Source organism: Mus pahari, chromosome 20 (genome assembly GCF_900095145.1).
Source record: "Mus pahari chromosome 20, PAHARI_EIJ_v1.1, whole genome shotgun sequence".
In the NCBI taxonomy this organism is placed as follows: Eukaryota; Metazoa; Chordata; class Mammalia; order Rodentia; family Muridae; genus Mus; species Mus pahari.
Genome location: NC_034609.1, coordinates 10,285,439 through 10,298,699, shown reverse-complemented (window position 1 = coordinate 10,298,699; position 13,261 = coordinate 10,285,439). Strand labels below are relative to the sequence as shown.

At 39.8% G+C, this 13,261-nt stretch overlaps 1 protein-coding gene across 1 annotated transcript in view; it reads right to left on the bottom strand.

The window, feature by feature from the left end:
- Nucleotides 1–13,261, bottom strand: part of Phkb (phosphorylase kinase regulatory subunit beta) — a 186,317-nt gene that overhangs the window by 135,815 nt on the left and 37,241 nt on the right. Inside the window, exons 3-4 of the mRNA XM_029532723.1 lie at nucleotides 12,176–12,314; nucleotides 10,183–10,291 (exon numbers count right to left, since the gene is read on the bottom strand). Coding sequence (XP_029388583.1) covers nucleotides 10,183–10,291; nucleotides 12,176–12,314 — 248 coding nt within the window. The remainder of the gene's footprint in view (nucleotides 1–10,182; nucleotides 10,292–12,175; nucleotides 12,315–13,261) is intronic.

Genomic DNA, 13,261 nt, shown 5'->3' with positions numbered 1-13,261 from the left:
TGAGTGAATATCCATCCTCTTTCAGGGCCTGCTCAACTGAACTTGAGTAGCAGTTACTGATGCCAATGATGTGCCAAATATAAGAAAAGAATAATGAAAACCAACAGAATGACATTAGCAAGAGTTTTCTTTTATTTCCAAAGAGTGATGCTAATACAGATAAGTGTGTGTTCTGACCTTAGCCAGTTCAGCTGAGGACACATGATCATATTCTTATCTCTTTCAGAATTCTCATCCTCAAAAACTCACCTGTGCTAAATGTAGTGCCATATACCTTTGACCCCAGCTCTTAGGAGGTAGAGGCTAGTAGATGGTGAGTTTAAGGCCAGCCTGATCTACATAGTGAGTTCCAAGAGAGCCAAGGTTAGATAGTAAGACTCATTATCCAAACAAATAGCCAACCAAAGAACTAACCAACTAACCAATAGACAGCCAAATCCCTATACGCTAGATCAGGAGAGCTGGCCCTATTCCTCATCTACTGCAACACTTGGGAGAGCAGGTCCTCCACCTTGCCTGGGCAGCATAGTAGTTCTGAACCTGAATATGAGGGTTGCAGGTGAGCAAGCTAGCCCCAAGGGTGTGAGTGTGGGAGAACTGCCCCCACAAATTGTCTGTCATGTGGCTGTGTGGGCAAGGGAGAGATTCCCTCCAGCACACTCACCGCTTTCCGCCTACCTAGGATCATGAGAGTAGGAGCTGTCCATCACAAAGCTAGTAAAAGAGCTGGCCTTGAAGGATGCAGGAGTTGCAGAGGAGCCAGCCCTGAGGGTATGAGAGCAGAAGACCCAGCGGACTGACCAGCTCAGATATCTTTCAGGTCTAGATCCAGGGCTTTGAATTGCCCCACCCCAACATCTAACACATTGATGAAATGCAGGAGTGCATGAAGGGCCTGGTCCTACACATACAAAACTGCAGGATCTCCATGACACAGGGCAACAACAGGATATTGAGAGGAGTCCCAGCGAGGATCTAGTTCTGAAGCCAGAGGCCTCAGATCAGAGGAGAGAGTCATTGCAATGAACATTTATAAAGAAGTGCAGACAAAATGGTATACTATGCCACATCACAGCACCCAGAATAAGGGTTTTGTTTGTTTTTCTGTCTTGTGGGGAGGTTGAGGGTGAATACAAGAGAGGAAGATGAGTAGGGTTGGGGTGCATGGTGCAAAATTGTCAAAGAAATAATAAAAAGTTAAAACCAAAACAAAACAAAATGTAAAACAAAACAACAACAAAAATTCTATCTGCTAACCCAATCTACAGAAAGGAGGAAAAATAGTCTTCCCCTGGGAAAAGGACAGTAATTAGTGTCATACCAAACGGCCAGTCTGAAAACATACATATAAGTAACATAATACAGTCTGAACAGGTAGTACTTGTGTATTTATAGATTAATATGTGAAGTCTCAGGCTGTTCAAATATCCAGAAATTAGCTCAAACTAGACTACAGGAGGATTTGGGGCAGTTAGATAAAAGCCAGCATTCCTCAGGAACTTGTAAAACTGGTTCCCATCTGCCAAAAGGAGACCCTTCCCTAGCCTCTATCAACAGGAACACAGGGTCAGTTCCATTGGCTTATACCTGTGTTTGCACATCAAAGCTCATCCTGGCCCTCAGGCTTGCTCAGTCTACCCACAAGTACCCTTTATACACCTCAAAGCCTCTACACTAGCATGGTGGCTTCTGACATCCCCAGGCTTCCCTCCTCCCAGATGCCCATTTATTCTCTTTATAAGGGCAGGTTTATTCTCACTATTCTCCCCTCCCTCCTTTTCTCTCCCCTTCTCTCTCCCTCAGTCCCCCTCCTGCCTCCTCTCTCTATGCCACCCCCCAGCTCCAACTTTTACTCCCACTTACTCTGTCTCTTTATCTTACTCTCTCTTTCTATTCTCTATCTCTTGCTATTTCACTGGATCCACTAGTCTCCTGCTTCCCTAGTCCTGGCCTTGTGCAGCCTGTGGGCCATGTGAAATCTAATTTTTCCTCTCTACACTAGATGCTTCCAGATGACTCTGGATCTTTTCCCTCTTCAACCACAGTAAAAAAAAAAAAAAAAAAAAAAAAAAAAAAAAAAAAAAAACCTTCCTCTTAATGGAGTGATCAGGTTGGTATATACATATGTATATATGTATATAAGCATGAAACAGTAATTAATGAAAAACTAGAGTCATGGATCTGAAAGACAGCAAGGAGAGGTAGATGGGAGGATTTGGAGGGAGGAGCTGGAAACGGAAGAGGCTGCAAATATAGTTAGATGTCAACAACATAAAAGAAATTGAGAAGGCTAGGCTGACTCCATGACAAGGTTCAACTAGCAGTTTTGGATTGGGCAAGTCTAGACAAGTCCAGGCCTCAAAGGCTGCCATGCCACCTGGCCTGAGGCAAGGACAACAGGTCAGCAACAGTTTCCAGACTTCAGCTACTCCCTCAGCAACAGTTTCCAGGCCTCAATTTCCAGCTCCCACACCCTAGTAATGGAATGTCCCAAGACACAGAGCAAGATAAAAGTCACCTGCCCCAGAATCCCTTAATGTGCTTTAAATCAGGCCTTTGAGATTTCTTGGATGTCTATTTCGGTAATGGGAGACCCCAGAATTCTGGACTTCTGCAGAATAAAACATTCTTTGTGTTTACATACTTTGAGTCCAGGGTATCATTTTTCAGTGAATCATGGACCAATACAAAATACCCTTTAAAATAAACTATCTGAAAAGGGCATTTTTGTAATCCCAGTCAATCCCCCTACCCTGGATTTCTGTATAGTGTGGTTACTTTCAGTAACTTCTGTCTTATAATTCTGTCTGACGCTTGCTGTGAAACTAAGACAGACATTCTCTTTCTTTCCAGCTCCTGGATCCTCAGGTATTCCTTATGACCCAAGTGAGAGGAGCACTTTGCTGTTGCTCATGATAGGTCCCTTTCAAAGACATCTGAGATGGCTACTCAGGCGCTTCCTAATATATCCCAAGGTGGCTTCAATATGGGAAGGTGGTTGACAAAGGAAACAAAAGGACTGACATCTGGCTTTTCAATCCCATAAGGCCTCTACTGGGGAAGACCAAGAACAGCTGGAGATGAAGTTAATACCAATGGCCCGTGATTTCCTAAATCTTATGTTCCGACTCCCTAGTAAACCTCTTGGATTAGATCTGTTGCCTGGAGTGATCTCTAAGTGGCACACTTTGGCCCAGACCTCCTAAAGCACTTTTGGCCATTTAATCCTAACACTAGTGTTCTCTGAAGTCACAGGCAGTTTTAAAGTGCTGAGCCTTCAGCCTTTGGAATCTACAGTAGTCCAGATAGTTGCTGGTAGAACTGAGTTAGACAGCAGAATGCTGGATATCTCAAAATGAAGGTTTGCTTGGTGTGAAGCACCCATCACTTAGTATGAGAAATGATGCAAATAAAGAAGAGCTCTCTCTCTCCTTTGTTCATGTGAGAAGCTATGATGTTCAAGATGGTAGTCACTTTTTACAATGACTAATCAAATTACAATGAATTAAAAATCACGTAAGCTTATAGATTCAGTTAAGGAATACACTTTCTGGCCATATTTCAATTGCTCCAAAGCCACATGATGCAAATGTATATGCTCAATATGCACACAGAACATTTCTATTCATGACAGAAAAGTTCTATTCTAGGAATGAGAGCCCTGGTGCCATGCCCCTGCACAAATACAAGTAAAGTCAACAAAACGTAAATCAGGGTCAATCAGGAATATATCATGAGGGGTATGCTATGAAACACACTCTCTTGGTCATGACATGGTCACTGCTCTTATGAATTGTCAGCATAAGAACAAGCCAGTCAAAAATCCCCACTAACTGGACTCAAGGGTAAAAAAAAAAAAAAAAGAAAAAGAAAAAGAAAAAAGAAAAAAGAAAAGAAAAAAAAATAGGGAAAAGGAAGTAAATGGGCCAAAAAAGATGTCTGAGTGGTTAAGAGCACTGGCTTCAATCCCAGCACACACTATCTGTAACGCAAATCCACAGGATCCAACACTCTCTTCTGACCTCAAAGAGAACATTAGGCACACATGTAGTACATGAACATGTATGCAGACCAAACACCCATACAGATAAAATTAGTAAGGCTTCCAGGTAGAGGACATGGAATAGGGTGAGCATGTTGGAGTGGATATGATCAGAACACATTATATGTCCAAAACTGTCAAAGAATAAGGGAGAGTCTGTTAAAAACATTAAGAAAATAAGATGATTGGGGATTCTGCTTTCCATTTACAAAGTAGCTGAGAAACTCAGAAAAGGTGGCCATTCTGTTCTCACACAACAGAAGCAGTAGCCTGGAACCACACTACCAAAAGTCACGCCTTTCTTTCTGCCATGATTATTACCTCAAAGAAATGAACATTACTATAGAGTCCTAACCAAAAATATGGCTTTAGTGAAACAAAATTCATGTTCCCTGCTGTCTCAGTTTTTTTCCATTCCTGAACCTAAGGAAACACTTCTCAGAAGATTTCCCTCAGTGCATCTAGTCTTCTCTCAGCCACAGCTGAGTTTTCAGCCCCAGCAGTCAGTATTTAAAGCATACCAAGTTTCACATCCCCAATTTCTTAGTTGACATATATCACAGGTACAACCCCTTGAGAGTCTTCAAGGAACTCTCAAACTTCCCTATGATATTCACAAGCCAGGCTTCCATAATCGCCACTTCTCTCAATATTTTTGTCTTCCAGTCCCTCAAAGAACAGCCCATTAAACCCTGAGCTCTCAGTAGCTTTGCCAGCCAAAAGCTCCAAATGCTTCCACAGTCCTCACTTATACATGGTCAGGTCTAACACATCAATAACCCCACTCTCTGGTAACTATTTCTGACCTCATTTGTTCTTGTGGTACTCTGGTAGAACATGACATAAATCAAGTTTATTTACCTTACAGGTTATAGTCCAACACTGAAAGAAGTCAGGACAGGAAACAAGAAACAGGAAACAAGAAGCAAAAATTAAAGCAGAGACCACGAAGGAATTACTGTTCAGCCCCAGCTTTCCATAGTTTACTCACCTTGCATTCTTACATAGCCAAAGACAACATCCCCAGGTGTGATGACACCCACAGTGGGCTAGGCCCTACCACATTAACCATTAAACACAGACCAAACTGATGTACACAATTCAATTCTTCAATAGAGGCTCGTTCCCTCATGCCAAGTGATTGTATTTGTGTCAAGCTGACAACTAACTAGTACATCCATTTAATAGGGATCTAACAGGACAAGGTTTTGTCAGGTTAATGAAGTCACTGCTACAGCTGACAAGATGATGCTTGTCATTTGTCTTCAAGACATGCAAGAACCCAGGAGGAAACTATATTTCTAACCACTGTGTCAGGGGAAAACTAACAGCTAGATGATTAAAGATGTTCACATGGGGAGTTATATAATGGCTTTGAATTTCAAAGCTGTTAAAAGACAAGCAATTTAAGATTTCAGAAAAAATATTCAGATTCTGTAAGCTTTGAAAATTAATGGGGGATGTTGTATGTCAACTTCAAACAAAATAGACTCTTGAAAACAGTCAAGAAACAAACTACATTAATTAGTATTTTATAGGCTACTTAGCATTTTCCAAGTAAAGATCAAGAAAATGATTAGAGGAAATTTTTCTAAACTATATCTATCAGAATTTTATTTTACTTGTGTTGTGAATAAATTGCTTATTTGGGATAGCTAGTTTGTCATCCATTCTTAATTTATAGCCTTAAAACACGCATCTAGAGGAAAGTAAGCATCCCGTCTTTTTACTGTTCTGGAAGAAGAAATTCTACAAAGTTTCAGTGTATTTCTAAGTGAATAGAAACGACTAAGCAGCATTTTAAATGAAATGAAGCACAAGGCAGAACCACCATGAAGACCTCCAAGCTAAATAACCGCATGTCAGCTGTGAAGCTCTGTGTGTGTTCTCCACAAGAATGATGAAAAGGGAGTTGTCTACCAGGTCTCTACTGCTCTGATGAAACACCATGACGACAAACGACTTGAGGAGGAAAGGGTTTATTTCATTTACACTTCACATCACAGTCAATGGCAAGTCCCGAAAGGAACCTGGACACAAGAGCTGATGCAGAGACCATGGAGGGATGCTGCTTATTAACTTGCTCCTTGTGGCTTGCTCAGCCTGCTTTCTCATAGAACCCAGGACCAGGAGCCCAGAGTGGCACCAAGCTCAATGGGCTAAGCTCTCTGACATCAGTATCTAACTAAAGAAATGCACCACAGACTTGTCTACGGGCCAATCTGATAGGGACAGTTTCATAAATGTGGTTCCTTTTCCCAAATAATTCTAGCTGTGTCAAGCTGACATAAAACTAGCCAGGACAAGAGCAAACGGAATATTAGAAGACATTAATAACCAATAGCCCAGACAAGATAATAAAACACAAAATGATACTGTTTCATATCCTGCAAATCAAGGGCAATTCCATGCAATCATGTCAACTTCTGAATAAATGTAAAATCTTTTAGCTAGTGTTTTACAAGAACACCAAGAAGCATGGTCCAATGAAAGTAGAAAAGCTTAGACTTTCTAGAATATAAATTTACTGCAGAAGATGAAGAACATAAAGCTTGAGGCCAAACAACAAAATCATACTACAAATATGCTTTTCTTTGATGGGGAAAAAAAGGTGAAGAGATAATTATTTCACCATTTAAAGGCCTAAAAAATAGATTGCCACCAAGCCAGACCCTGAAACATGGTGGAAGGTGAGAACTGATTCTGGTCAGGTATCTTCTGTCCTCTACATATGCACCAGGGTACATTCACACACACACACACACACACACACACACACACACACACACACATGCTCATAGTAGAAGAGATAGCTCAGCAGGTAAAGGTACATTGGCTAAGGAACCAGAGTTCCATTCCTGTGTCCCATTTGGTGGAAAGTAAGTACTTCTGAAAGTTGTGCTCTGACTTTCACACATACGTACCAGCACACATATGTAATAAAACAATATTCACATTTCTATAGATTCATGAAGAAATGGCTCATCCAACAGGAAGAGAAATAAGAAGCATGATGGTTTAGATTACTTTTCTCCTACTCTTACCACTCACTATGCTGGTTTCAAAATGAAAAGAAAACATGGGATCTTTTGTCAAGAGCCTTGATGAAGAATTACCTACATCAGGCTAGTCTTTGGGTGTTGAGGTCTGCCCCACCAGCATAGCTGTAGACATTTTGTCCTATGCCTGCCAGCTATCTCATATTGTTGCTGTATTATGCCTACTAGACATTGACACAGAAAAATAACTTGACTCAGAGCAGGGTTATGCTGACCACATAGCCTGTTATGTTCTGTATGTTAAGAAATTCTACAACCACAAGCTTCACTTAAGACCCATCAAGTTAAAGATAAATATGACCTCTTATGTCTAAAATGGCTTGAATCTGGGCTGACAGACCACTCAGCAGAGCTTCCTGCACTTGCATATAATAAGCTCATTGTAGTTTTTGAGGTGTTAGCCTTTATAAGCTAGCCCTGAGAAATGTTTGGCACACAGCTTTCAGCTCCCAAGTCTGCAGCTGTCAGTCTTTTGGTGTGTTTTCAATAAGCCATCTCTGTCTGACTGACATCAGTGTTTGTATGGTTTGTGGAGAGGCTCCAGAACCCCAACAGTGGGACTATCTGTAGGAGACTGCCTTGGTTTCTAATTGTAGTAGGAAGACTCAGCACATTTGGGGCAGCACCATCCTGTAGCGGAGGTCTGAGCAGCATGAGAGGAGAAAGCTCTCTGTGTGGGATCAATAGGCAAGGGAGTGAGTATTCTCTTTGTTCTTGACTGTGGGCATGGTTTGACTTGTTGCTTGACTTTCTGCCTTGACAGTCCCCAAATAATGGACTATAATTTAGAACTGACAGCCAAACAAACCCTTTTCTCCTCCAAGTGGCTTTTGTCAGGATATTTTATCACAGAAACATACATAAAACTAAAACAATTACCTTCATCAGAACGTCAGTAGCTACCTGAAACAGACACGTAAGATCCACTCTGTTTCTGGGCTTTGTGGCCCAGACTTTTAATCCCAGCACTTGGGAGGTATGTACAGGTGGATCTCTGTGAGTTGGAGGCCAGCCTGGTCTACAGAGTGGGTTCCAGGATAACCACACTATAACAGAGAAACCCTGTCTCAAAACAAAAAGCAAATAAACAACAACATTAACAACAACAAAAAGAAGATCCAAGATCCAGCCTGTTGCCTTTTCCTCTTAGGAGGAGAGTTATTTAACCCTCAACTGAGATTTCTGTCCCTCCATTGTACATCTCCTTCATAGTAAGTATGCCTGGTCTGTATGTGGTCTGTGACCTAAGCTGACAGTGGCATACGTAGAGTATAGAAGGTTAACTGAAGAATAGTTCTGTTTCTGTACCTATAGGATAGTTGTCATCCAAGATAAAGTAAGATTTTCTTTGATGGTATGGCTGATTTGGAGTCACCTATGCTGTTGTGCAACCTTTCATCCATGGAAGCAAGCACAGAAAAGTCATAGGTTTGCCAAGTTGGACTTTTGTAGGACTATACTTTGTTCTGCTGATTATATCCTTTCTGGGGAAGCAGATGTCTGTTCATATCTCTCCAGCAAAAGTCCATGGAACATATGGTAAGAGACACTAATCTAGGTAATCAATCTCAGTATGCGTCCCATATGCTCCATGTGGATTACAGTAATATGTTCTACCTTCCTACGCCAAAAAGATGTAGGTATCAGGAAAGGTTATGACAATAAGAATATTTGAAACTGACGTTAATTGTGGTATAGAAATTGCTGTCCAGGCCCATTCTCTGAGCCACCATCTTCATGAGCTTAGCTGTGCCAGCTTAGAAAAGATCATCACAGCTGGGCTTGTTGACTGTTGACACCCCACCCCATCACTGCAGTAGATACAAGAAAAGAGTCATGTGATCCCGATCCAAACATTTAACTCCAAGTCCCAGCCAGCTAGTTCAATGAATTCCACCCTGATTGCAAATGGACTCGGAAAATAGAATATAGAGGCTGGGAGGGCTAGGAAGAGGCTCCCTCTATGTGGCCAAGGGAGAGTCATCGCGCATGTTGGTGCAGACCTTCTAGCACGGCTTCTTTAGGGCCACATATACCTGTCCATGACCCCTCACCCACTGCTCTGTAGGTTAATCTAATAAACCCACAGGTTCCCCACAGTAAGCTTTATTGGAGTATTTCAATTTGTCATCAGGACTCTAGAAAGAGAGATAGACATTGTTTATGTCTCCTGCAGAGAAGAAATTTTAGCAAGATAAAATTCCAAAATGATTCAACTCACCATTTATTTTAATGGTCTATATTAATAACAGAATTATGTTAATGAATTAATAAAAATTAATGAAAATCACTTTAATTCCTTATATTTTGACAGATGTTAGTTCTTTATAATTGAGTAGTTTAAGTTAAACTCAAGTTGTACTAAAAGAAATATAATTGTGGTAACTATTTAGTAAAAGTGAAGAATATTTATAAAGTACCATTACCTACCAACTAATCATGCCACAAAGTGGGAAAGAAAACTTTACATCCTTATGTCACTGCCTTCCATTTGCCTCCTAAAGCTTTAGTTCCTGGCTTCTTTGAATGCAAATGAATGAGACGTTATACTTTTTGGCTTTTTGAGACAGGGTTTCCCTCTGTAGCCCTGGCTGTCCTGGAACTACCACTGTAGACCTGGATGAACTAGAATGTAGAGCTCCACCTACCTCTGACTCCCAAGTGCTGGGATTAAAGGTGTGTACCAAAACACCTGACTGAGACATTATACTTTTAAAATTCCCTTTACCATAGAAATTCACACATCTAAAATTAAGGCTGACAAGGGTATTCTTTAAATAATAAGTTATTTAGAATGATGAATATTTGTTAGCCTCCCAAGAATATGGATCTTTATCAAAGAGACAACAAATCTAGAATACAAACTTGAATCTAAACAAAAATTTTCAATTATTCCACATTTGATGATGTTTCGTCAGTTTCAGGATTTCAAAGGCATGGACTGGGAAGGGAGAGGCCGATCTGAACTATAGGGACCATCCTAGGATGTAGCTTTACCTTTTCAAAGTACATTCTTCAGAAGATGGTTCTGCAGTACTGTGTAAATTAATCCTTTAGAAGGATATGAGCATTTCAGCCCACGTGCTTTACCTTATCAGCCTGCCGCATGTAGCAGTAGAGAATTCCTCTCATACACTTTATGGCCGAGTGCTCTAGCTCATGGGTCCGTCCCTTGTCATCATCAATGCGCCTGGGTAAGAGAGATAACTCAGGAAACAAATTGGAATTGCATTTGAAAAGGGAGTAGAGCCTTTGATAATTAAGTATTTGACTAACTGGCTAATCCTCTGTTCTGGTGACATCTACCAATTCTGTCAGTGAAATTTCATCTTCCCGGCAGATATAAAATACTGCAATTAAAAGTCTCATGCTAAAGTTTGTATAGCTTTTCCCTTGCTTTGCGGGAGAGTCAATTTTTTGGGACAGGAATTTTCTAAAATGATCTGGCTAAAATTTAAAGTTTATTTCTATATTAGAAAAAAAAATCACCCACAATCATTTTAAATTCACTGTTACAAATGCAGACAACCTATCTCTTTATGATCTGTAACTCGCAGTTGGATTCAAAAAAGCAAATATTAAATTTGGCATGCAGTTTGTTTGTTGTACTCTACATGTTAGTCTTTAAGGATTCCCTCAACCAGACACATACCCACCGAGTGACACATATGGCATACTCTGCCATGAAATGCCATAGGCTCAGGTTTTCATTTAAAAATGAATTGGTCATATTTTACCTCTCTTGCTTTAAAAAAATAACATAAAAATCTAACCATTAAAGTAGATTAAGATGATTTTTCTAGGCCAAAAAAAAAAAAAAAGTCTTTTAGTTATGAATTACTTTAAAAGGTAGATAAGCAGAAATAATCATGGCTAAAACTTAAGCATGACACGCATTCATTTTTTCATTTTCATTAAGTATCTGCAGATCATCACCACTTGTTAAAAATTATCCCATGCCTCACTAAATAAAGTATACTAAATTTTATTTCTGTAGACCTCATATACATAGTGTCATGAATGTCAGAAAAAGTAAATTATTCAAGACTGGTACATCATTGAGCCTATTTAATGTGGGCATTAAAGTAAACACATCATGCATTTGTCCTGATTCTCTTGACTTCCCTGAGATCTGCATGGATGATGTATGTAAGACTCAGTTCTCTCCCAAGGGCTTTGGGGAAGCCTGGTGCCTGACTCTCGTCCCTCTGTTGCAGATACTTTTTTAAAGCAATTTTCTGCCCCTTGGCTATTTCAAAACTTTCAAATGTGCAAAAAAGTTAAGGTAATACTGTAATGAATAACCATTTATTCTTTACCTAGATTCACCAGTTACTAATATTATCTTGTTTTATATTCCAGAGCTAAGAATAATTTTTCTTCACAAGTTGAAAGCTACAAACTTCATGAGCATTTACCCTACACCTGTTAGAAGTATCTCTAGAGAGGAAAAAAGGCCATTCTCTTAAAGAACATAACTCATAATAACACTAATTACACTCCATACTTAAGAGTTGATGGTATACGAAATGGATGCTCACAGCCAGCTACTGGATGGAACACAGGGTCCCCAATGGAGGAACTAGAGAAAGTACCCAAGTACCTGAAGGGGGCTGCAACCCTGTAGGTGGAACAACAACAGGAACTAACCAGTACCCCCGGGGTTTGTGTTTCTGGCTGCATATGTAGCAGAAGATGACCTAATCGGCCATCAGTGGGAATAGAGGCTCCTTGGTCTTCCAAACTCTATATGACCTAGCACAAGGCAAGGCCTGGGCCAAGTAGTGGGAGTGGGTGGGTAGGGGAACAGAGGTGGGGGGAGGGGTATGGGAAACTTTCGGGATAGCATTTGAAATGTAAATAAAGAAAATAATAATAAAAAAGGAAAAAAAATAAAATAAAATTTAAATAAACAAACAAAAAAAAAAGAGTTGATGGTATAATATGTAGTATACAGTAATATACTCAAATTTATCAAATGAGCTCCAAAATATACTTTGTAGTGTTCTTGTAAAGCATTAATTCTATAAAACTTGTCCACATGGAGTTACTAGGAGAACAGACGGCAGCTCACCTGTATGCTAGCGCCAAGGCCCAGGCACCCGCAGCACAGTACAGACTCTCGTGCACTTTGGACTTCTGATCTCCACCACATGTTTTAGTAGGAAAGAGACCTGTAGTTGGACTTTGATACATCAGCATCGTTGTCTTGACTACGACAAAGAATGAATGAATAATCAGTCCTTTCTCTTGGTTTACTCATCTTATTCTGGAAAGTTTTATCATTTCTAAACTTAGCTTTAGCATAAGATTTTTGAAGATGTTAAACTGCTTCATGTAACTCTGGCCCAGTGCAAATCCATACTGCATAAAGTTGTCTTTATCCTTGTGAAGGAAGCCTTCAACTACTTAGAGCATTGAAAGTCTGGACGTATGCTGGTTCATGCTGACCTAGGATGCAGATCTTATCAAGATAATATCAGACAAGGAGAAGAAAAGCTTAACCAAAAAATAGAACTATAATATTTTTGGTAAACTAGGTTAAGTAAGAAACTTAAAGCAAATGTACAATAAATGACTTTATAAGTTTTAAGGCCAGTTCTTCTAGATTCTGAAAACTAACTGATCTACAAGTCAGGAAGGAAAAAGGAAGACCACAAACAGGCCAGGGCCCTGTACTTCACTGACAACTGCTATTTGCCAAAGGGATTTCTCTTACTGAACTGTACAGGTTAGGAATATGTTTAAATTTCAAAAGTAAAATTCCATTTTTATATAGCAAGGATGGCATAGGTCTGAAATCAGTGCTTTCCTCTCTGTGACATAGTCACATACCGGGAAAATGAATACACGATACTACATTAGTATAGTTCCTGAACTATATTTTATTTCTGTCATATTTTAAAAAAAAAAACACTTTTCCTAAAATACATTCAATCAATGTAATCTAGATTAAGATATAACAGTCTTCTTTTTTTCTTATATTTTTTCATTTAAACAATGTAAAGGCATACATATGTTAGTTATGTATAATGGGTTCATTATGATATTTTCTGTTTGTTTGGTTTTTCAAGACAGGGTTTCTCTGTATAGCCCTGGCTGTCCTGGAACTCACTCTGTAGACCAGGCTGGCCTCAAACTCAGAAATCTGCCTGCCTCT